Source organism: Staurois parvus, unplaced genomic scaffold, assembly GCF_062004578.1.
Source record: "Staurois parvus isolate SC_StPar_1 unplaced genomic scaffold, SC_StPar_1.0 ptg000277l, whole genome shotgun sequence".
In the NCBI taxonomy this organism is placed as follows: Eukaryota; Metazoa; Chordata; class Amphibia; order Anura; family Ranidae; genus Staurois; species Staurois parvus.
Genome location: NW_028318073.1, coordinates 1,189,201 through 1,215,891, shown reverse-complemented (window position 1 = coordinate 1,215,891; position 26,691 = coordinate 1,189,201). Strand labels below are relative to the sequence as shown.

At 39.7% G+C, this 26,691-nt stretch overlaps 1 protein-coding gene across 2 annotated transcripts in view; it reads left to right on the top strand.

Annotated features, from left to right (window-relative positions):
• FEZ2 (fasciculation and elongation protein zeta 2) overlaps window positions 1-26,691 on the top strand; it is a 151,224-nt gene that overhangs the window by 50,116 nt on the left and 74,417 nt on the right. Inside the window, exons 4-6 of one of the 2 annotated variants that reach the window (XM_089681768.1) lie at window positions 7,723-7,867; window positions 23,081-23,349; window positions 26,419-26,499. In XM_089681768.1, coding sequence (XP_089537894.1) covers window positions 7,723-7,867; window positions 23,081-23,349; window positions 26,419-26,499 — 495 coding nt within the window. The remainder of the gene's footprint in view (window positions 1-7,722; window positions 7,868-23,080; window positions 23,350-26,418; window positions 26,500-26,691) is intronic. The other variant, XM_089681769.1, reaches the window with a different exon arrangement.

The window sequence follows — 26,691 nt, the reverse complement described above, 5'->3', positions numbered from 1 at the left end:
AATTCATCCCCCATATAGTAATTCATCCCCCATAGCAATTCATCCCCCGTATAGTATTTCATCCCTCGTATAGTATTTCATCCCCCGTATAGTATTTCATCCCCCATATAGTATTTCATCCCCCCATATAGTATTTCATCCCCCCATATAGTATTTCATCCCCCCATATAGTATTTCATCCCTCATATAGTATTTCATCCCTCATATAGTAATTCATCCCTCATATAGTATTTCATCCCTCATATAGTATTTCATCCCTCATATAGTATTTCATCCCCCATATAGTATTTCATCCCCCCATATAGTATTTCATCCCCCCATATAGTATTTCATCCCTCATATAGTAATTCATCCCTCATATAGTATTTCATCCCTCATATAGTATTTCATCCCCCCATATAGTATTTCATCCCTCATAAAGTAATTCATCCCTCATATAGTAATTCATCCCCCATATAGTATTTCATCCCCCATATAGTATTTCATCCCCCATATAGTATTTCATCCCCCCATATAGTAATTCATCCCTCATATAGTAATTCATCCCTCATATAGTATTTCATCCCCCCATATAGTATTTCATCCCCCCATATAGTATTTCATCCCCCCATATAGTATTTCATCCCTCATATAGTAATTCATCCCTCATATAGTAATTCATCCCTCATATAGTATTTCATCCCTCATATAGTATTTCATCCCCCCATATAGTATTTCATCCCTCATATAGTATTTCATCCCCCACAGTACTATTCCCCCCCCCCCCTTCTAGTAAGCCAAGTCCCCCGTGTCAATTCACTTACCTTTTGCGTTCCTCTCGCTGTCTTCCCGCGCCGTTCGGGTCTTCAGGGCGGACTGTGAGAGGAGCCTAGCTCCCCTCCCCTCACGTTCGGCACGCTGCCCCGCCTACACACATCCTGACAGCCACATCCGCAGGCCGGATTAAAAGGTCCGCGCGGACTTTTGGGGCTGCCAACCGAGAGGAGGCAGGGGAGCGGCCGACCGAGAGGAGGGAGGGGAGCAGGCGCCCGGCACACAGAAGAGCCGCATTAGACTGGGTAAAGAGCCGCATGTGGCTCGCGAGCCGCGGCTTGCCGACCACTGGGCTAGACCGTCAGCAGTAGGACCTGATTGTATCTCACCTTAAGAAGGCAGCAGTTATGCCACGTGACAATTCCCAGTTCTGCATCCTTTGGGCAAAATGAAAAATAAAACACATGATACAGTTTGTCATTAGAAACAAAACTGTAGGTTTCATTTTTCTGAGTCCTCTTTGTAACATAGTTGTATTGCCTGTTAATCCTGCCAGTCTGTCTGTCTGTTTTTTTTGTTTTTTTTATTTCCTTTTAACCATTTCCATACCGGGCACTTTTACCCCTTCCTGCCCAGGCCATTTTTCAGGTTTCAGCACTTTCACACTTTGACAATTGCGCGGTCATACAGCATTGTACCCAAACTAAAATGTTATTTTTCTTCACACAACTAGAGCTTTTTTTGGTGGTATTTAAGTACCACCGGGGTTTTTATTTTTTGCTAAATTAACAAAAAAAGACTGAAAATTTTGAATAAAAACACATTTTTCTTTGTTTCTGTTATAAAAGTTTACAAATAAATAATTGTTCTTCATAAATTTAGGCCGAGATGTATTCTGCTACATGTCTTTGGTGAAAATAACCCAAATTAGGATGTATTTTTTAGTTTGTAGGAAAGTTTATAGAGTTCTCAAACTATGGTATAGATCTGAATATTTATCAATCCTGAAGTACTGACAGCCAATGTAATTTCTTGAGGTCAAAGAATGTCAGAACAGTACAGATATCCCCTAAATGACCCCTTTTTGCAAAGTAGACAGTCCGACGTACTTCATAAGCGGCATGGCGAGTTTTTTGAAGTTGTATTTTTTTTGTAATTTTTCGGAAAATTAAAAAAATTATTTTCGCTTTCTTTTTTTTTTTTTACATACTGTCACCAGTGCAGTACAGCATCATCATATAACTGACATGGCGGTGATCAGGGACACTGGTGACCGTATGAAAAAAAATATACATATATATATATATATTTTTTTTTTACTTTTCTTTCTTTTAAGATTTATTTTTTTTTTTTCTTCATATTTCACTATGAACAAAGTAGTACAATGTTACAATAGTAACATTGTACTACTTTGGGGAAGTGATCAGTATTTTTTTTTTTTTTTTTTTTACACAATTTGCTTATAGCAAAGAATTACAAGCATTTTTTTATTTATTTATTTATTTTTGTGCTTAGCTGTGATTTGGCCACAGCTAATCACATGACGTGCATGTGATCGCTGTGACCATTCACAGCTAGACACTAGTATACAATGGATGGCATGAATGCAGCCATCCATTGTATACAACTGTCATGTGACCTGCTGTGATTGGTCACAGCAGGTCACATGGTACCGGCAACGGGGGCCAGTACTCAGATCTGTCATCGGCCGTGTCCGAGGTACACGGCCGGTGACAGATCGCACGGCTCTGCAAGCGCGCAAACTGCGCATACCCGGGAGTATGCCACTTGGTGTCCACCTGGAAATCTAATGCATTTTTCCGGCCTCCAAACGGCTATTGGCCGGGCGGCTAATGGTTAACCACTTCAATGCCAGGGACCTTCACCCCCTTCTTGACCAGGCCAATTTTCAGCTTTCAGCACTGTCGCACTTTGAAAATTGCGCGCTCATGCGATATTGTACCCATATTACATTTTTATATTTTTTCACACAAATAGAGCTTTCTTTTGGAGGTATTTTGCAAATATTTATTTTCAAATTTAGGTCAAAATGTATTCTGCTACATTTCTTTGGTGAAAATAACCCTAATCTGTGTTTATTATTTAGTCTGTAGGAAAGTTATACAAACTATGGTGTGTGTATGTGTAATATTAATAAAAAAATAAATATATATATATATACAGGTGAAACTCGAAAAATTAGAATACTGTGCAAAAGTTCATTTATTTCAGTAATGCAACTTAAAAGGTGAAACTAATATACGAGATACTCATTACATGCAAAGCAAGATAATTCAAGCCGTGATTTGTCATAATTGTGATGATTATGGCTTACAGCTCATGAAAACCCCAAATTCACAATCTCAGAAAATTAGAATATTGTGAAAATGTGCAATATTCTAGGCTCAAAGTGTCCCACTCTAATAAGCTAATTAAGCCATAACACCTGCAAAGGGTTCCTGAGCCTTTAAATGGTCTCTCAGTCTGGTTCAGTAGGAATCACAATCATGGGAAAGACTGCTGACCTGACAGTTGTGCAGAAAACCATCATTGACACCCTCCATAAGGAGGGAAAGCCTCAAAAGGTAATTGCAAAAGAAGTTGGATGTTCCCAAAGTGCTGTATCAAAGCACATTAATAGAAAGTTATATGGAAGGGAAAAGTGTGGAAGAAATAGGTGCACAAGCAGTAGGGATAACCACAGCCTTCAGAGGATTGTCAGGAAAAGGCTATTCAAAAGTGTTGGGGACTTTCACAAGGAGTGGACTGAGGCTGGAGTCCGTGCATCAAGAGCCACCACACACAGACGGATCCTGGACATGGGCTTCAAATGTCGTATTCCTCCTGAACAACAAAGTAAGAAGCGTCTTACCTGGGCTAAAGAAAAACAGACCTGGTCTGTTGCTCAGTGGTCCAAAGTCCTCTTTTCTGATGAGAGCAACTTTTACATCTCATTTGGAAACCATGGACCCAGAGTATGGAGGAAGAATGGAGAGGCACACGCTGCAAGATGCTTGACGTCCAGTGTGAAGTTTCCACAATCTGTGTTGATTTGGGTAGTTATGTCACCTGATGTTGGTCCACTGTGCTTCATTAAGTTCATTAAGTGTGTATGTGTGTGTGTGTGTGTGTGTGTGTGTGTGTGTGTGTGTGTGTGTGTGTATATAGATAGATAGATAGATAGATAGACCCGTTTTATGGAATGTAGACAGTCCAAGGTATTTAGTAAGGCATGGTGAGTTTTTGAAAGTTGTAATTTTATGGTTGTAACAGTGAAATTCACTTCTATAAGCAATCATTTTTACTGACTGAAATCGATTCATTCATTGTTTATTATTGTGGTTATCTTTGATTGGCCACAGTTAATCACATGGTACAGATGAGCTGCGATGTGACATGTACCATGTGATCACTGTAACCAATCACATAGATCAACACAATAGTGCACAATGGATGACATGAGTGAGCAACAGCCATTGTACACAATTGTCATATGATCTGCTGTGATAGGTCATAGCAATCACATGGTACCGGCGGCAGCCAGTACACTGATTGGTCAACCACTGTGTCCGGCCCTAGCGGGGCCCGTGGGGCATGCACAAGGCGGGTTCTGTGGAGGATGTCATATGACGTCCATTCGGAACGGCGTGTGTCCCGCCTTGCCTATAGGTAAATGAACTGGTAAAACAGACCAAGTTGTCTAGCAAAAGTGGCTGTTAGAAGGTTGAGACAAACTTTTTAATACTGTTGGGTTCTTATGATAGACTTTTATGTGTGTAGTTAAAACCATTATCCCTAAAGAAATAAAATAGTCTTTATAAGTGCTTAAAATATTAATTTTGTGGAAAAAGTCTGCTACTCCCCTCCACATATTGATAATGCTGCTGTTCAGAGTAAGCATAGAGACCCTAAGAAAGAAAGTTTGTTACTGGCTGGATCATGAGGTGAAAATGAATGAAAAAGCCTACAAATAAAAATAACTACTGGACTTCTAAGCTGCAGTATATTACATTTTTGTTTTTGGATTTAGGTACATTTTAGGCTGTTCTTTCCGCTGTTGGCCCTGGTCCCTGACCAGTGAACCTTGTACCATGGTTGTCCGAGACTGGTGGAGTGGACAAGAGTCCTGCAGCGGTACTTCTGTGTGAAGGCTTACTGCAACACCTGATCAATATGGTGGATCAATTGGTTCAGGCAGCTAAATAATGTGCAATGCTTTTCTGGACAGAGAAGAATGATTGCTCTTCTGCTGTGGCATTTAGAAGAGCTCTTATGTTATTCTTGAACACAAAAACACCCTCCGGATGCATTTTTCTTACAGTTTACACTACACTCCATTCCGGTGCATTTTTGATACGTTTTGTGGTGTTTCAGTAGAGTTCTGTGCAGAAAAAAATACAGCATGTTCTACTTTTTTTTTCTGCGTCGGAACTGCACTGGAACGGACTGCACTGGTGTGAACTAGGGACATTGGAATACATCGAAAAAACACAGTGCATGCATTTTTGATGCAGAAAAAAAACCGCACCTGACTGATTCTGGTGTGAACTGGCCCTAAGGCGTTTTCAGTGTGCTTTTTTTTTTTTCGGCATGCAAAACGGACAAAGTAGTTTATATGGTTCTAAATGTTATAGTTCACAGTTATAGTGGTCCAGTTCCAGTGCTTGCAGAAAAAAAATAGAACAGGCTGCATGTTTCCTGCACAGAACTGTACTGGAACGCAAAAAAAGCAACAAAAATGCACTGGATCGCACATGTCCCTATTTAAATTGAAGAAAAAGAGAGGGGAAAAAATAAACCGGATTGCATCAAAAACGTGCATGCTGAAATGCAATTGGAACGCATCTGGACTGTGATTCTATGGTGTGAACCGGCCCTGAGTGTGTCAGTGCTTTCTGTGCTTGGCAATAGTGAAGCTCAATCTCCAGGTTGTGACACTACCATCTCAACTGGCCGCAGTCCACAGAATACTCATGAGGTTCTGACCTTAGGTTCTGGCACCCTTTCAAAACTGGGTTCATGGTGATCACTTGTCTTGGTAATGTCATCAAAACATCTATAAGCCAAGACTTGCAGCTCAAGCTACGGATCAGGCTGCTAACACTACATAACATCAGATGAATTGTGAACTACCACAAATTCTTGTTCACTCCAGCTCATTCCCCCGATTATCTGGGCTTTATTCTGAATACCATGTTAGCGAGCATCTTTCTTCTTTCTGTGAAACTGAGATTGTTTATACGATTGTTGTTCTAATTCAGTGCTGTTCTTCACTCTGTGCATGTAAGTTCTAGGGCTAGTGGTCTCATCCTTCAATACATTTAGTCAACTAAATGCCATTCCATCCTGCTTCTCTGTCTGACTTAATGGCATGGCTCTTTAAAGCCCAATAATGTGGTTTGGTCTATGAAAAAGGCGGTGTTATGATCTTTCGTCAAGGATTTTATTGTCCTAATATCTCAATAAGGACTTTGCATTTGCCCTTCTTTTGTTCACCTCCTCATTCATATGAAGTTTCCCTTTTTTACAGTGACATAGTGCTAATTAATAAAATATTTCTTCTGCTGCTTTCTGTAAGACTGTTTTTGTTATCCTGAAGAATCTCTACAATCTCTAGGTTCCTCAGAGTTAAGTATCACTATTTGTGCTCGATTGCCTGGTTATATATCGGGCCTATTTTATTGAGGGACAAGAACCCTTATTCTTATTACAGTGCAAGACCCCTCTATAAGCAAATTGTGTAAAAAAAAAAAAAAAAAAAAAAATACTGATCACTTCCCCAAAGTAGTACAATGTTACTATGGTAACCAGGGGCGGACTGACAGCTCATGGGGCCCCCAGGCAATAGGGGATCATGAGGCTCCTGTGTCCTTGCCCAAACTCAAAAAAGCCTATGAAAAAGGTACCAGGGTCATCTCATGGGGCCCCTACTGACCCCAGGCCCTCGGGCAGTGCCCGAGTTTCCAAATTGTCAGTCCGCCCCTGATGGTAACATTGTACTACTTTGGTCATAGTGAAATATGTAAAAAAATCTTAAAAAGAAAAAAAATTTAATAAAAAATAAATAAATAAAACAAACAAAACAAAATATATATATATATATATATATATATATTTTTTTTTTTTATACTGTCACCAGTCAGTGTCCCTGATCACCGCCATGCCAGTTATATGATGACGCTGTACTGCACTGGTGACAATATGTAAAAAAAAAATAGTGAAACTAATTTTTTTAATTTTTTCATTTTCTGAAAAATTATGACAAAAATACAACTTCAAAAAACTCAACATGCCTCTTATGAAGTACGTCGGACTGTCTACTTTGCAAAAAGGGGTCATTTGGGGGATATCTGTACTGTTCTGACATTCTTGGACCTCAAGAAATTAGATTGGCTGTCAGTACTTCAGGATTGATCAATATTCAGATCTATACCATAGTTTGTGAACTCTATAACTTTCCTACAAACTAAATAATACATCCTAATTTGGGTTATTTTCACCAAAGACATGTAGCAGAATATATCTTGGCCTAAATTTATGAAGAACAATTATTTATTTGCAAACTTTTATAACAGATACAAAAAAAGTGTGGTTTTTTTTCAAAATATTTGGTCTTTTTTTGTTAATTTGGCAAAAAATAAAAACCCCAGCGTTGATTAAATACCACCAAAAGAAAGCTCTAGTTGTGTGAAGAAAAAGATTAAATTTTAGTTTGGGTACAATGTTGTATGACCACGCAATTATCACTCAAACCGTGAGAGCGCTGAAAACTGGCCTGTTGTAAAAGGTGGCCTGTTGAAGGTGTAAAATTGCCTGGTATTGAATTGGTTGAGTTTTACCCAACTTTTTGAAGTTTTTTTTTTTTTTTTTTTTTTTCTCTCCCTAATTCTATTTTAGGGCTATAGAAGTTTTTAGACCTTTAGAACTATGTTGCTTACCAGTGAGTTGTATCCTGTTTTTTCTGTAAAGGTTATAGAAGAGATTGAAGAAATGATGCAGGAATCTCCTGATCCAGAAGAGGATGATGCTCCTTCCCAGTCAGACAGACTTTCCATGCTCTCACAGGAGATCCAGACACTAAAGAAGTCCTCTACAAATAATAGCTATGAAGATCGTAAGTACACAGACTAAAATCTTTTAAAGCATTCTTTTGAGTTTCACAGAAACGTTCTGAAATGCTGTCTTTTTTTTTTTTTTTTTATTGTTTTAAATGGAGAAATGTGTGGGCCGGGTTTTTTTTTTTTTTTTTTTTTTTTTTCGTTTTCATGGGGTTTTTTTTTGTGTTATAACCTGTACTGGGAAAAAAAACATTGCATGTTTATGTTGGTATTTATTCCTTAACCACTTGCCCTCCAGAGGAATTTAGCCCCCTTCCTGACAGGCCGGATTTTTTTTTGTGCATTACTGTGTTTTACTTTAACTGACAATTGTGCGGTCTTGTAACGCTGTACCCAAATTAAAATTCCCCACGAATAGAGCTTTCTTTCGGTGGTATTTGATCGCCTGTGCGGGTTTTACCTTTTTGTTCTATTAAAAAAAAAAACTGACAATTTTGAGAAAAAAAACTGTATTTTTTTGCTTTTAAACATCTCCAGTAAAAAAATTTAAAAAGAAATTTCATCATAAATAGGCAAAATGTATTCTGCTACATGTCTTTGCTAAAACAAAAAAAAAAAAAAAATCCCAATACGTGTAAGTTAATTGGTTTACGTGAAAGTTAGTGTTTCCAAATGGAGGTGTGTATATATACTGGATTATTTTTTTTTTTTTTTTTATACTAGTAATGATGGCGATCAATGACTTATAGCGGGACTGCGACAGGCATTCTGACACTGGGGGGAACTGGCTTGGTGTCACTGACATCCCTATACAGCAATACACCAATACAGTGATCAGTGCTAATAAAAAGCACTGACACTGTACTAATGGCACTGGACAGGAAGGGGTTAACGTCTGGGCGATCAAAGGGTTAACTGTGTGCTGTGTGTTTTACTTTGAGGCTGTGTGTGTGCTTTCCTCTGTAAACACACTGCTTTGTATGATTCTGCTATGCAGAGCCATACAAAGCCATGTGCAGGAGCTGACGGGAGAGAACTGTATTGTTTACATACTGTTCTCTCCCCCCCTTCGGTAATACTCGGCGATTACTAGGTGCCGGCGAGTAATCACCAGGCGGCACCCAGTGATTGACGGGCGAAGGTGCTAATAACGCAGTAGGACGCACACGCGGCTCGCGCGTTGCCCCTACCCGTAAATGCTGAATCACTCAGTATTTCTGCTATAGGGCGGTGGGAAAGAGGTTAATCACTGACGTGGAAAAACCATGCAGAAGTTTGGACTTCACTTGTCAAATTGTTTCGGCATATTGACTCAAAGTATAAAAGTCACATATGGGTCTATGTTCACTGAACAAATGTGGCACACATCCGCACAGCTCCAAAGAAACTTGTCATGTTCGGTTATATAATTCTCTCCTATGATCATAAGCACCATCTTCTGGCCAAAATTATTTTTTTTCTTCCTGATTTAGGTATGTAACCTCCCTGGCAGTATTCTGTAGCTGGGGGTAAAGTTTCAGTACCACAAGCGGTAACCCTGAGCTACACTCAGGCTTACCATGCGGCGCTGCTCCGGGATCTCTTCACTTACCTTGTCCTGCGCTCCCGTGATGTCCCTCCTGCAGTGTCTCCGGCAATGTCCTCCGGCGGATGCCGGCATCTGTCTTCTGGGCTCCGTCCCCTGCGATGTCAGGACGTACGGGGACGGAGCGGCGGGAAATTTGAAAATGACAAAAAGTGACATTCACTAAAATCACATAGTAAAACATTACTGTATCAAACCATTTCACATACATTTTGTCCCTAGTGCTTTGTCCTGTGCCCTGCCTGCATTTTTACTGTTCTTTCAGCCTGGAAACTGAGAAACTTCCATGGCGTACAAAAAGCGCCCCTTTAGGTCAATACCGGTTTTAGACCAGCTAGAGAACAGCGATCGTAAATTAAAACTACTTGCAGAATTGAGTGATCATGATTCGTGGGGAAATTCGTCATCAGACACTGAAAACGATTTTGCGACTTTGCTCAGTGATGTGCGAACTTTGCGCTGTATTTCAAAATTCAGTGTTTGGTTTGATTATATTATTGAATTAAATGTATTATATTTTTTATGATTATTTATTAAATTATAATTTTATGATTTCGTGTTTCAAATTTTAACATACCCGGGATGTTTACTAGACTCTTGTTCAGACAGATTTCAGTGAGTTATTCCTAAAAATTACAGGTCTACAATAAAAAAAATACATGCAATTTCCAAGCAAAAAATTGTACCGCTTTGAGCACAGAAATATGGACCTAATCAGACCGCTAAGGAGGTTAACCACTTCCAGTCCAGGCCAATTCAGACATTCCTCCCCTACATGTAAAAAAAAAACAATATTTTTGCTAGAAAACTGCTTAGAACCCCCAAACATATATTTTATTAAGCAGAGGCCCTAGAGAGAAAATGGTGGTGTTGCATATTTTTATTTCACACAATATTTGCTCAGCAGATTTCAAATGCAAATTTTTGTGAAAAAATACACTTTAATGAATTTTAATGAACAAAACCACAATATATTACCTGATTGTTTGGTAAAATATAAACTATGTTATGCCGAGTAAATGGATACCAAACACGTCACACTTTAAAATTGTGCCTGCCAGTGGAACATCGCCAAACCACGTTACTGAATAATCTCCATAGGGGATGCTTTGAAAGCCTTTTACAAGTAACGAGTTTAGAGTTAGAGGTCTGGCTTCAGAATTATTTCCCTGGCTCTGATGTTTGCGGCGTTGTCTCGTATGTGTGATACGATCGCCATGTGGGACCTACATGCACGTTCACATTTGTGTTTGAGCACCTGGGAATTGGGGCTCTTCAATTAACTTTTTTTTTTTTAACCTTTTATTGCTATCACAAAGGATAAACATCATCCCTTGTGATGGCATGGGCCATGAAAGTGCCTCTTTATGGAGATCTCTGGGGTCTTTGGACCCAAGATCTATCTTGTGGCCTTTAAAGCATCTGATCAAACCAAGATCGGTTTGATCAGACGTGTGTTCAAGCTGGTAACGGCTTGCTTACATGAGATCGAAACTGGAAGTGATCTTCCTCACTTCCACTTTCTGATGTCACACAATGGGAGGAACAACATCCGTTCCTCCCACTGTGTCCCAGTGCATCCTTACGGGCTCCCTGATCGCACTGGTGAGCCTGGTAAAGTTGGCAGGAGGGGGGTGGGACCCCCTTTTGCCGCCTGTAAAAGTAATCAGGCGGATTCTTAGCAACTAGGATTATTTTTACATAGAAGGAAATTGCCAGCCTTAAAAAATTACATTTCGATCTTTGCTGCTGCGATGACAAATATATTACCCTTCAAATTCAGCAATGTATCTGTGTCTCAGAACTCTCACAGAGCAGTGAGGGGAGATGGTTGAATGGAGAATTGATAGGTTTACCTTTCCTTAAGACTGTGGTCTACAGAACCTGAACATGCACTGTTAATAAATCCCAATTTCTATTCCAGATCAGTGGATTCGGCATATTTGCGCTCACCTCCAATATGTTGTATTTCTCTACATCCTTGCTTTTGTAGCAACAATATCAGTTGAACCTTAAAGCCCAACTCCTGGCTAATTTTTTTATTTGATTACTGAAAATGACCACCTGATACAGACTGAGCCTGTGGTCACATGCATATGCTCAGTTTGTTGTGTATTGCTAGAGAGGTTTTTTTTTTTTCTTGGGAGAGTGCATGTGATCAGCACAGGGCCAATCAGCACTGACCAGACAGGAAATGTATATTATATAGGGCACGCTTGTTGGAGCCCAACCTCTGTAGCTGTAGGATAAAGGTGCCAGATGGATATTAGGGATGGATGGGAGCAGTAACACTGAGGCAGCTCTTCTTAGAGTGGAAGCAAGGCTCTAATGCAGTAACAAGAAAAAGAGAGGAAGGCGCCTCTAAGTGCAGTATTGACAATTTATTTAGTAAACAATGAATAAATTGCACTTACAAGATAAATAGGTAAAGACTTGTCGTGTGGTAATTAGATCCAGGTGGGACATCCAGCAGTCCAGCAGCAAACTCTGTCTATAGTATCAGGAAGTAGAGTCCAGGATGTGCCTGTGCATCAAAATGAAGCTAGAAGAGCAGAGTGGGATGTAGGAGGTGAAGGGGGTGGTAATGCATTTCGGAGCATGCTCAGTAGGCTCCTTCAGACCTGAAGACTCCAAAATGCATCAATACATCCTCAACTACTTACAGTGGTCCCCTTACTGTGCCCCTGGGGAAACACATACTGCAAACCCAGCTCATTCAAGAGATTTTTGCAATGCTATTGCTCTTTCTTCTTCCTGAATAGCTGGGAACTTGTAGATGAAATTCATATCCCTACAACAGTCTCAACCCAATATTAGGATTCATATTAACTGGGATTTTATAGCCTAGTTTGAACACCATGATATAAGATACTGCAATAATTTAGGAACATTGCTAAAATCTCACTGAGCTGGGTCCGCACATTTTCGAGCCAAATGGACAAGGGAGTTGGTGTAACTTGCTGTAAGGCTAGGTTTACACTGCTGTGATCTGATTTTCAGTGCAATTATGTAGTGCAAATTGGATGTGGTTTACATATTCTTTGGGGCCAAAATCACACTGGAATTTCACTAAAGTGGTATAAGAACCTTTTCCAAAATCACTCTGTGCTGAGTTGCATTGATTGTTTTCAATGGTGCCAATTAACTCAATTCACTGGGATTTCCATTGTGTGAATGGAGCCTAAAAAAGATTCCAGCACAGTGCCACTGGTCTCCCAAAAGGAGAGTGTGCTCTGTTTTTTTAAATTGTTTTTATTATATTTAAATAGAATGTTTCAGCTTTATCTTGAAGACTTAGACAATGTTATCTTGTATAGGTAGGTACAGCGGGTATAGAAAAGAATCACCCCCCTTTTTAAAATAATCACGTTTTGTTGCTTTGCAGCCTGAATTAAAGACAGATTGTTTTATCCAGCTGCATTTACTCAGTGCAACTTATAACATCCAAGTAAAAGATATAACACCAACATGTCAGAAAACACTTCAAAAACCAAATCAATGATTTGGAAAAAGCATCTCCCCCTTGTCTGTTTTTCGTTGAACTACCTTCTACTTTAATTACAGCCTTTAGTCTGTTGGGATATGTCTCTACTAACTTTGCACATCTAGACTTTGCAGTATTTGCCCACTCTTCTTTGTGGAACTGCTCAAGTTCAAATTAAATTTGTTGGTGGCGGTTTGTGGACTGCAGTCTTCAAGTAATTCCACAGATTTTCAGTGGGTTTTTAGTCTGCTCTGACTAGGCCATGCAAGGACATCTACCTTTTTCTCTTTAAACCACTGTGCGGTCATTTTTGCTGTGTGCTTTGGGTAATTGTCAAGTTGGAAGGTAAACGTTCTTCCCATTGACAACTTTCTGGCAGAGGGCAGCAGATTTTCCTAAAAAATATAACTGTATTTTGCCCCATCCATTTTTCCTTCTATCTGACAAGTGCTCCAGTCCCTGTTTGCAGTGAAACATCCCCCTACCAGGATATTACCACCTCTGTGCTTTACTGTAGGAATGGTGGTATTTGGATGGTAAGCTGTATTGGATTTCCTCCAGACATAAATAGTTTAGTGTTGAGGCCAAATAATTCAATTATAGTCTCATCTAACCATAACACCTTTTTCCACGTGGTCTCAGAATCTTCAAGGCGCGTTTTGGCGAAGTTCAGTCTAGACTGTATGGACTTTGAGGAGTGGCTTTTTTCTTGCACCTCTTCCATACCAGCCACATCTGTGGAGAATTTGTGATAATGTTGTCACATGGATACAATGACCAGTCATGTATTCCTGCAACTTCTTCAGAGTTGCTGTAGGCCTCTTGGTGGACTCTGGCCAGTTTCCTCCCAGCTCCTTCATCCAGTTTGGAGCGACATCCTGATCCAGAGAGGATATGTGTTGTGCCAAATACCTTCCACTTCTTAAAGTGATAGTAAACTAATTTTTGTGATTTTTGTTTTGTTTTTTTTTTACAGGTAAGCTTATAATAACGCTTACCTGTAGATTAAATCTCTCCTAAGAGTGTACCGTTTAGAAGATATTCCATTGAGCAGCAGCCGGTGATGTCACTGGCGCATGTGCTCTGAAGGAATGGCATACCCGTGCCATTCCTTTATGGCTTTGTGCCTTGCCCGGGGTTCCCGCGCTCATTTGTGGGAGTAACGTCATCATGGCTCGGCCAGTCAGGGTGGCCAGAGCCCGTGAACCCAGAAAAAAGACCGGGTGAAGATGGTGTTTTGTGTGGTGTTTTTTAAAGCTTTACTACTGCATTAATAATATACTTACTGTGCTTCTAGGCATTGATGAAGCCTTTTCAAATTATTTTTTTATCAATCTCCTGACTGTTGTCCACAATTTTTATCCCGGAGAACTTTTGACAGTGCCTTACCACCCATAATTGATTGTATGCTTCAGTTGCACTATCAGGGACTGACATGCTCCAGGAAAGCTCTTTTCATGGTGAGCTAATCAAAATGACCACAGCTGAATACAGTTGAAAGTCAAATGGCTTTTTGTGCCATTGAGAAGGTGTTTAGCTACATCTAATTGAGTTACAAGTAATTTTTAGAAAGGGGGGGGGGGTGATCCTATTTCCAACTCTGTGATTCTGTTTTTGAATTTTTTTGTATTTTTGTTTTTTCCTGACATATCTGTGGTATATATTTCATTTGGATGTTATAAGTTGCAAGGAGTAAATACAACTGGATAAAACAGAAACTGTCGGCCTTTGTTTCAGGCTGCAACGCAACAAAATGTGATTATTGTAAGGGGAGGTGATTCTTTTCTATACCCACTGTAATACTGCTCAGGTTAAAATCCACTGTTATGTAGAACCCTTAAGAATTTTTCTCTTCCATGTAAGTGGAGGAAGACTACATTTAAAGTAAGAATTGATACATCTCTTACCACATTAATTCTTAGTGTAGTTGTTTGTAAGCTTTGTGGCTATTTCAATCATACAAGACCAAAATAGGTACAGAAAAGGCTTTTGATAACTTATTGATAGGAAAGTGATTTGTGGTTAAAATTACCAGTATGTATTAGGTTTACTAGTGCTTTATAAAAAAAAAATACTGTTCATGTGATTATCAGGCAACCGGGTTGTTGCCAGGGTTGAAAGCATAGTAGAAGCTGGTCATAGACCATTAGAAAAGTAGGATGTGGCTGAATGGTTGCTTAACATACGTGGGGGACCAGAAGTCGGTTTTCTACTAAGCCCTACTCTTGCTTTAGAAGTGTTGTCATGGATGGTATGTATAGGACTTCTGTATACTTAAAGTTGAACTTCAGTCTCTCAAGCAACATTGACTATTTTTAATCCTTATGCTGCTAGCATTAGTAAATAGATAAAAAAAAGTTTGCAATAAGTAAATATGATATACTTTCCTAAGTTTATCAGTTACTTTCTGGTTTCCATGCCTAGGCAAATTGTGTCATATATCCCAAGAGTCTTTAAAAGGGGAGGAGGGGTTTTCTCAGCTAAGCAAACCCATGCATGAACAAAGGGCAGATGGATTCCAGGAAGAAAATCCTACATGAATTATCTGCCCTTACTCAAGATGGCCACGAACAGAAATGCTAGGGGGAGTTTTTCAAAGTGATTTCTCTGAAACATAAAGCATAGAGACCTGGGTGGATAGGTGAATTTGCCTTTAATATTAAAAATGAATTAAATTACATTTTTGATTTTTGGTGCTCAGATACAGTATAGTTCTGCTTTAGGAAAAGGTCACATTTATATTTAGCTTTGGAGTTTGTCAGGTGAGGAACTTGAACCCAAAAGTAATAACACCGTGTTAAAGCTGACCATGCACTAGTCTATTTTCAAATGATCCACTGAATAAATATTCGTCCACAAATTCTCAGTACATTCAATAACCTGACAAAGGGTGTCAGGAGGGGGACACAGGTTGGCCGTAGCGCTTCCACTGATTCCTGCTGATGGAATTTGCAGTGTGTATAGAGTCTAAAGCTGGCTGTACATTGTACAATGTCTGTTCAGTCTTCTTTAGATTTACCTTCAGCTGTGTAGTTCAAGGGTCTACCTGATTGGATACAAATTGAAAGTGTTGTATAGATTTGACCTCCTTTTTTATATGGTGTTTGGTAAATCCAACGGAAAATTGTACAGAAAGATTGTAAAATGTATAACCAGCCTAAGGCCCCTTTCACACTGATGGTCCGACCAGCTTTGCCTGTCTGTTTTTTCAGGCAGTCCTGATCGGACCATCTTTTAGACCACTATGGACCTGCGGGTGTCAGCGGACAAGTGTTCGCTGACACCCACCGGCATCCAATCCAATCCTGTACACCAAAAACAAGACCGATGAGGAAAAGTTCCCCATCGGATCGGATGACAGTCAGGTGGAAATGGATAGGCGTCCCGTTTCCATCCGACCACCCATAGGAAAAAGTAGGCTGTGTCTGCTCTGCAGCAGCAGAGTGGGTACAGACCTGTCATCCGCTTGCTCAGCGGGGATCAGCAGAGGGATATCCCATTGAGCAAACAGATCCGCTGACAGGTCCGCCCCGTCTATAAGGGGCCTTAGAGTTGAGGTACAATGCCAAGCAAAGAGGACCATAGTGGGTGTAGTGCTGAATACAACATATTGTAGTAAAGAGATAGTGTCAGTCCCTTTCAATATATGTTGGTGTGTCTGCTTTTAATAAGATGGTTGCATTTTTTTTCCATAAAATATTTGTGTGCATGATGGGTGTGGGTTGCAAAATTATTTTGTAACCTGGATAGTTTTCATTAATATGTAGATTAACAACATAGAATATCCAATATGAAAGAGGCAGATGCTGTGACCTTGAATGTAAAGTGCCTCAAGATATGCAATCTGCATGAAACTCTTGCACCTCCAACAGTGAAAGAGAAATCTAGCCAGTGGGGACTTCACCAAATGTGACTTCAAAGTCATCTCATTTTATGCAACACTGCAATCTTGTGGGTACTACATAAGCTCCCCTTTTTTTACCGAAAAAGAAAAATTCTACTTTTTTTTTTTTTTTTTTATAGTATGGAAATAAATGTTAAAGTACTTGTATTGTAAACATTCATTATTTTATTTATTTATTTTTTTTAAATTTGAAATGATCATGTTATACTTACCTGCTCTGTGTAATGTTTTTGAATAGAGCAGTCTCTTTTTCCTTCTCTTCTGGGGTCCCTGACTGGTACTTTAGAATTGCTTTAACGCAGTGCACCCTAATGTGTGACAACAGCGTGAACCCAGCTTAATAGGGAAGAGAAGATGACCTGCAGTAGGAGTTTGTAACACTGGTGGGGAGAGGGCGGGGCAGGGGGCCGACTGAACACCTCCTACTGAGGAACTGCCAACAGAAATATGGGAGTTTACTCATTGAAGGTATGAAGCTGAATGGGTGTAAGAAACCTCCAGTGGTCTTTTTAAACCATACAGGAAGGATGTGTACTGGAGAAGGGGCCATCTCACTGCTGTCATGAATACTTGGAAGTGTGCTGTGTCTATGGACTGCTATGTTCTGCTGTATCCAGCTAGGTTTCAGATTGAAGGCTGAGTTCTCTTGTGGTAAATGTGACCATAAAAGTGGAATATACTCATTCTACTGTGCACTCTCTGTGCAATTTATCAGAACGCCTGTAAACCTACGTATCATGTGCATGTGGCAGCAAGACGAGTAAAATCATGCAGATACAGGTCAGGAGCTTCAGTTAAAGAAGTCCAGGCATGGCTATATTATTTATAGTTACATTGGTCCAGCTTAGATCTATGTAATTATGTACATATCATACCTGGCTGATACCCCTGGAAGTTGGATATCACTGAAGTATACCGCTACTTCAGTGCTCTCCATTTGTTTTGGGTCCTGCTGCAAGTGGCTTCACTCCGGCTTACGGAATACAGGAGGTTGGCCATTTAGCACGGGCGTCAATCAAAGAATGTTTTGCATTTTCTGAATGTTTTTCATTTAATCAGAAAATGCAAAGCATTCTCTGAATGGCACTTGTGGTAAGCGGCCAACCTCCAGTATTCACAATGTATTAGGCTTGGCCTCTCCGTACAGGACCAGAAAGTAAGTGGAGATAACTGGAATAATGGGGTCTACTTCAATGACGTGCAGCTTCCAGGGGCATCAGCCAGGTGTGCATGTAGTTACATTGGACCAAGCTGGACCAATGTAGCGATGTATAAAATATTCATACCTGGAACTCCTCTTTAATGTACACTTCTTAAACCAGAGTGGAAAAATGTGATCTCAGTGATTTTGACACTGGCATGATTGTTTGTATCAAATGGGCTGGTTTGTGTATATGTGTAGCTGCTGATCCTGCTTAATTTATTCAGAAAGGTGAGAAACCAAAAAAACATTTTAATGGGCTATAGTTCTGCAGATGAACATAATGATGACAGATCAAAGGAAAATGGCCAAGCTGGTTTGTCCAAGCTACGGTAATTGGATAACCACTCTTCATATTTATGGTAAGCTGAAAAAGTCTCAGCGCACATCAAACCTTGAAGGGGATGGGCTGCAACAGCACAAGACCATGTTGTGTTCTAGTCCTCTTAACCACGAATGGAAAATTGAGGCTGCAGTGGGGTACAGGCGGACCAACACTGGGCAATTGAAGACTGAAACCATGTATCCTGGTCGGATGAGTCTCAATTTCTTCTAAGGCACACAAATTGTCATTTACATCATCTGAATCCAATAGAAGACCTAAGATGTTATTGAACAGGAGATTTAAAGCATGAATATGTAGTTTGCAGTAACGGTATTATGCAGTTTTGCCAGCATGCACCAGAATCTCAAAGGAAATTTTTATGGAATCCATGACAGTCAGAACGTAGGCTGTTTTGAGGGTAATAAGGAGCCCCACCATAGTGTTCCTAATAGACTGCCTGATGAGTTTGTATAAGATAGGATGATTGTTTTGAAATTAACTTTTTCTTGAAGATCATTCAACATGACAAAGATTATATTCACTTAGTTACATAACTAGTCTGTCTGAAAAGAACACATTTTCATTTAGTTCAACTATAGAAGCGGGAAAAAAAATTATATACTCACCGTTGATCCACAGGAAGGCAAAAAACCCCAGCAAGGCGTGATGCAATTTGCTCCAGCAGGGGAAAAAAATCCTTTCTGATCCCCCAAGAGGCAATCTGATATTCCCTTGATCAACTTTACCTATAAATGTTAGTATGCATTTTATTATGTGCATTTAGGAAAGAATCTAGGTGTTTTCTAAAGCAATCAACTAAGCTGGCACATTTTCACAGCTTACTGTGAAAAAACCTTTCCATATTTGGAGATTAAATCTCTTTTCCTCCAGACGTAAAGAGTACCTTCTTGTCCTCTGTGATGACCCTAAATTGACTAACTCTACACCGAGTTCACTATATGGACCACTTATGTATTTATACATGTTGATCATATTCTCCTAATCTCCTCTTCTCAAGAAAGACTAAATTCAGTTCCTCTAATCCAGCGGTTCTCAACCTGGGGGTCGCGACCCCTTTGGGGGTCGAACGACGCTTCCACAGGGGTCGCCTAAGACCATCGGAAAACACATATTTCCGATGGTCTTAGGAACCGAGACACCGCTCCCCCCACTGACACCAAGGATGGGGCAGTATTCCTCCCCCCACTGACACCAAGGATGGGGCAGTATTCCTCCCCCCACTGACACCAAGGATGGGGCAGTATTCCTCCCCCCACTGACACCAAGGATGGGGCACTATTCCTCCTCCCACTTATACCAATGATGGGGCACTATTCCTCCTCCCACTGACACCAATGATGGGGCACTATTCCTCCCACTGATACCAATGATGGGACACTATTCCCCCCCACTGATACCAATGATGGGGCACTATTCCTCCCACTGACACCAATGATGGGGCACTATTCCTCCCACTGATACCAATGATGGGGCACTATTCCTCCCACTGATACCAATGATGGGACACTATTCCTCCCACTGATACCAATGATGGGACACTATTCCCCCCCACTGATACCAATGATGGGGCACTATTCCTCCCACTGACACCAATGATGGGGCACTATTCCTCCCACTGATACCAATGATGGGACACTATTCCTCCCACTGATACCAATGATGGGACACTATTCCTCCCACTGATACCAATGATGGGGCACTATTCCTCCCACTGACACCAATGACGAGGCACTATTCCTCCCACTGACACCAATGACGGGGCACTATTCCTCCCACTGACAACAATGACGGGGCACTATTCCTCCCACTGATACCAATGACGGGGCACTATTCCTCCCACTGACACCAATGACGGGGCACTATTCCTCCCACTGACACCAATGACGGGGGCACTATTCCTCCCACTGACACCAATGACGGGGCACTATTCCTCCCACTGATACCAATGACGGGGCAGTATTCCTCCCACTGACACCAATGACGTGGCACTATTCCTCCTACTGCAAAATTACAGTTATGAAGTAGCAACGAAAATAATTTTATGGTTGGGGGTCACCACAACATGAGGAACTGTATTAAGGGGTCGCGGCGTTAGAAAGGTTGAGAACCACTGCTCTAATCTTTCCTCATAGCTGAGCTCCTCCATTCCTCTTATCAGTTTGATTGCCCTTCCCTGCACTTTCTCTAGTTCCCCGATTTTATCCTTTTTTTGAATTGGTGCCAAAATACTGAGCAGCATATTCCAGATGAGGTATTACTAATGATTTGTACAGGTGTAAAATATTTCTCTCTCTCTCTCTCTCTCTGCAGTCCATACCTCTTTTGATACAAAAGAGGATTTTTCTTGCTTTGTAAACTGCAGCTTGGCATTGGATGCCATTATTAAGTTTATATTCTACCACAACACCCAGAGTTTCAGTTCAGAGTATGAATCATTAACCCCTACACTCTGAATTCGGTCTTAACCAGTTTTCTATCCATTTACAAACTTCTATTTTCCAAGCCTGTAGACTTTACCTTACACATTAGCCATGTGTGGGGAACTTTGTCAAATGCTTTTGCAAAATCCAAGTATGCCACTCCTTGCTTTCCTTCTCATAAAAAGAAATCTGATTTGTTTGACAACTTCTGTCATCCTTAAATCCATTCTGTCTGTTGCTTGATCCCCTGCAGATTTTGTAGGTTTGCCCACTTACAAAGAAATGAAGGGTCTATAATTTTTTTTATCATATTTAAATGATCGGGACAGAATATCAACCAAAACTCCAGTTAAACACATGATACAAATGTTATAATTTGAATAGCAGTTCAGTGAGTAAAATACGTATTTGATCACCCTACCAACCAACAATAATTCTGGCTCCCAGAGACTAGCTATGTGCTCATGTAGTACACAGATTAGTCCTGTCAATTTAAGAAGGTGCTCTGACCGACAACTCGTGTGTATAAAAGACACCTGTCTACAGAATCTTTCTTCCATTCAAACCTCACCACCATGGGCAAGACCAATGGACGTCAGGGACAAGATTGTAGACCTGCCAATGCTGGAATGGGCTACAATACCATCAGCAAGAAGCTTGGTGAGGAGGAGACAATTGTTGGAGCGATTATTCGCAAATGGAATAAATACAAAATAACCGTCAATCACCCTTGGTCAGGAGCTCCATGCAAAATTTCATCTCGTTGGGTAAGGATGATCATCAGAAAAGTGAGTGATCAGTGCAGAACTATACATGAGAAGCGTGTGAATGATCTCAAGGCAGTTGCTTGTTCTATTCTTTGTAATATTTAAACGATGATAGTGTTCCTTCAGTTTCATATTTTTTAAAAGCTTTTTTCCTATTTTTTTTTTTTTTACTTTGGCCTTAAGCCACACAGGTTTTATTTTTAGCCTTTTAAACTTGTTGCCCATGGGAATATATTTCACAGTGTGTTTGCATACAATCTTTTTGAAGAATTCCCATTTCTGTTCAGTGTTTGATGCCCATATATTCCTTCCCAGTGAAAGTCTTGGAGAGCAGCCGTCAATCTTGGAAACCTTGCTGTCTTAACCACTTTGCCTCCTGAGGATTTACCCCCCCCCCCCTCCTGACCAGGCCATTTTTTGCGTCACTGCGCTGCATTACTTTAACTGAAAATTGCGCGGTCATGCAACGCTGCACCCAACTGAAATTTATTTCCTTTTTTTTTTTCCCCACAAATTGAGATTTCGTTTGGTATTTGATTTCCTGGGGGTTTTTTTTGTTTTGTTTTGTTTTTTTTCCGGCGCTATAAAAAAAAAAAAAAAGACAATTTTGAGAAAAAAACTATATTTTTGATATTTTGCTATTAAACATGTCCTGAAAAAAAACATTTAAAAGTCAAATTTCGTCATAAATTTAGGCCAAAATGTATTCTGCTACATGTCTTTGCTAAAAAAAAAAAAAAAAAAATCCCAATTAATTGGTTTACGTGAAAGTTATAGCATTAAGTCCTCATGCACACTGGATGTTTTTACAGTGGCTGTTTTTGCCTTTTGATATTTTTTTCTACAGCTAGTAAACCCCCCAGCATGTTATCCTATGTGTCCATGCAGACATAGACTGTAATCAATCTTTTTTGGTTGGACTAGTGGGTTTCCAGAGGAGTTTTGTAGCTGTAAAAATGCTCTAACGCTGCAAAACACAGCAAACAGACATTTTTAGACGTTTTAATGACCAAAAAAATATTTTTTTGTGTTGGTTAAAAAAAAACCCTCTCAAAAAATGCAAACATGGGAAACACCGCTAAATGCTAATGCAAAAACACTAAAAAAAGAAGCTGAAAAACTCAAGTTTTTAACGTGAGTTTACATAGCTGACGTTACCAGCGTTCTCTAAACACCCATGTTCATGGAGCCTGACAAATGGCGATGTATATATTCTGGAATTTTTTTTTATTTTTACTAGTAATGACAGCGATCAGCGATTTATAGCGGGACTGCCGCGGGCATTCTGACACTGGGGAGGAACTGACTTTGTGACACTGACGTTAATTGAATTTAATAATGGGTTGGTGGTCACAGTCAAAAACAACTGTTGTCAATATCTGTACATTAAAAAGACAGTACTACAAGCTGCACGTACCTAAAGACAATAATGGTGCCAGCACCAATTATCCAGTTGAGTTTTAGCAAGTCAATTTATTGTTTTACAGAGTTGTGATTTAATGTGTTTTTTGCATGCACATTTTGTAATGTACTGTAATATTTTTGCTGTCTTTTTTGCAAAGGGGTTAAGCAGATGACTGTTACAGAGCTAAATGATCTTCTGGAGGAAATTGAGATTGCCATTAAGGATTATTCAGAGGAATTGGTCCAGCATCTCGCCTTAAGAGATGAGCTTGAGTTTGAGAAAGAAGTAAAGAACAGCTTCATTTCTATCCTCATTGAAGTTCAAAATAAACAAAAAGAGCACAAAGAAAATGTGAAAAAGAAGAAAAAGTTAAAAAGTAACAGCACACAGAATGGCAAGCAGGAAAGAAGTCATTTACCAGGAACGGTAAATATGTATACTTAATCCTATGTCTTTTGTGAAAAGTATTTACAGTACGCAACTGCATATGCCTTTTGTGAACTGTTGTAGGGAACCAGTTAGAACAGAAATATGCAACTCCTGACTTTGATTTTTAGAGCTGTACATCCCAGACACTAATCCTTATCTTAGCTTCACTACCTAGTGGTTAGCAAACCTGGAACAAGTATACAGAACAGGACTTGGCTTTCTGTTAGTTCCATACATGCTTGGTCATCCATTTACTAGATAGTGAAACCATCGTCTGAATGGCAGCCTTGAAGCCTGCATTTTACAGAAATTAGTCAGCTAAGCAGTATTTGTGTCTATTCTTATAGGTTTAGTTTTGGATAGGTCACTCAGAACTGATATTTCCGTTATGAAAGGCTGCTACTGAGCTGAATTGTGCATTCCAAATTTTTAAGGGCTCCAGGTTGATATCCATGTTTCCGATCACCCCTTTACAATGGGGTTTTATGGCATCCCTCTTCTCTTATGGTGAACTCAATGATAAATTTAAAGTAATCAACAGAGAGCATTTTTCTCCATTTTGTCATGGTAGGTAGACCTGTGAAATCTTGCCACAGAAGGATTAAAAAAGCCAGGGGCTAAAATAAGATTTTGGTAGATTGACTCCTTTAATGAAATCAGATGTTTTTCTCCTAATTTCAGATAAGTAGATGTTTGATTGCTAATTGTCCTTTCATAATTAATGTATTTCCATTTTTTATGGGTGTAAGCGATCTTTTAATAAGGTATGCTATATCTTTTAGCCCCCTTTGTTTCTTGTTCATTTACAGTAGCTACTTTTCTATGAGTACTTGGACCATTTCTTCTTAACTAACCTGATTTCAACTATGCAGTTTTCAACTATTATAGGGAATGTGGCTTCCATATTTTTGGAGTTGTAGAGCAAAGTATGCCTCTTAATAAGAAAACATATATCAGGCCCTATACGTATTTACTTTGACTGCTCAACTCCCCACACCACTAGAACTGAGCAAGTGAGTAGTGAAACATCTTTAATTTTACTGAGCAGTATTTCAGTTGAATGTGACTAACGTGTATAACATAAAACACTATACTATGACCTAGGTAACTGAGAAAATTCACAGATGATTGCATATATCACCAGCACATTCACATCTCCTTTTAAATTCTATTCATTTTCACATGTCCATAAAACATTATGCAAAAATAAATATTTAAAGTGTTACTAAACCCAGGATCCTGCATTCACTATATCTGGTCTCCCACACTACACAGAAAATGGAAGTGCAATTATTTTAGTAAATATAAATTGCTAAATACCTTTTCTCATCAGCAGTTAGAGCAGTCTTGTGACTTCTATCAGTGTCCAGCTGAGCACTGGTTAAAGCTTGTAGGAGGAGTTTTCATTTTGCTCTGGGAGGATGCAGAACACCTGACCTCTGTCTGGACAGTGCTGATTGGCCCTGTGCTGTTTACAAGCACTCTCCCAAGAAAAAAAAAAACCCTCTAGCAATACACACCAAACTGAGCATGTGCAGAGTGACTCCACACCATATGTCTTATCAGGAGATAAGAGGGGGGCACTGGAAGAAGGGGAGGATCAGAGAAGTCAGGATCAAACAGCGGTTTTCCACAATGCAGATGATTAACCCCTTAGGTTCTACAGTGAGTATAAAAAGCATGCTTTACTGCATATACAGACAGATTTTACTGTTGTGGGTTTGGTAACACATTTTATTAAAGGAGCTGCAAAAAAATGTGCATTTATTATTTTTGTCTAAAAGGTGAACTTGTCCTTTATACATGGCCACAATACATCAGCATCAATAACACTTGAGGATGTGCCCCTGCAGGAACAATAATAATAATCAATTTTTGGTAAAGTATAAAAAAATGTTATGTTGAGTAAATACCCAACATGTCACACTACAACATTGTGCATGCCTGTGGTATGCAGGCATAACTACAGCACACTAAAGCGGAACTACACTGTATCTTAGCACCACAAACCAAAAAAAAACCACAAGCTGCAACTTTTATCATATGTGAATGGCGACATGTAACAAATATAAAGTAGGCATTATCCCAATTTGGCTATAGAAGGGGAAATACAATTTAGGTGCTTGGGTTTAGAAGCATTTTGGGTGAAAAAAGGTTCTGTAACTGAAATAAACTGTTTGTTGTAAATCGTGTTATTTGCTGCTGGATCTGCAAGTTCCATATTTTTTCTTTCATTATGTAAAGAAAAATTATTTTATTGCTGTCAATCGCACACTTTTTATTTTTTAGATTTTAGAATAGAGAAGGGTTATAACTCACCATAGTTCGATTTTTACTACTGTTATCCTATTGGAAATATTTTCCTTCCCAAATACCCAACAGTAAACGAGGAAATCTCTTATCTCCTTGATCAGCGACAACTGTCAAATTTTGATTTCCCAATACTTTTAGTTTGCAGTGACAATGGTCACTAGGACAAATAGAGAGGGGGATTCTCTGCAGTGGGAACATGGGTAAACCTGACAGAGATCCTAACCCTTGCCTACCATATCCATAAACAAAAAAACATATTAAAGGGGTTCTAAAGTCTCTGTGAATGAAGGTGAAAAACTTTTTATGTGTAGCAGTCCCCTAACACTTACCTGAGCCCCCTCTTGATCCCGGTTCTCCGGGGACTCTCGCTCATCTGGCTGAGCTAGTAGCTGGAGCCATTGGCTCCCGCTTCTGTCAATCACAGCCAGTGAGCCAATCAGGAGGGGGCAGGGCTGAGCCACAGCTTTGTGCATGAATGGACACGTAGAGCCAAAACTCTTTAGTATCACTTTTAAGGTTTAGAACAAAGTCATAGTTTGCTTATAAGGGAATTTGTTTAGGGGACTTAAATGAACCAGGTGCAAGCTAATGTCAAATAAATGGAGTTATGGCCTCTCTTCTCTCTCTTTTCTCTGTTAGTGTTGATTTATTTTTTGTGTGTGTGTGTGCAATAACATATCAATTATGAAAGACCTTACTAACCACCTTTCTCTTCCTTTTTCCACTGCTTGCCGTACTTCTGTGCTTCTGTAGCGCTTCAGCATGGAAGGTCTGTCAAATGTCATACAGAATAGCTTTCGCCAGACGTTTGGGAGTTCAGGTGGCGAGAAACAGGTGCTGGGATCCTTTTTTCTCTCTTTTCCTGCTTTCTTTCAGTTTTCTTTCTTTCTTCATCTGTAGCTTGTTTTGTAGGTGCATATCTGCCAGTAATTTATACACTTCTAGGGGGAGACAGGTTCAAGAGCTACTTAAGACTTCAGAACATCATTTTCAAATTTAAGTCCGTACTATTACAGTTCCTATAAA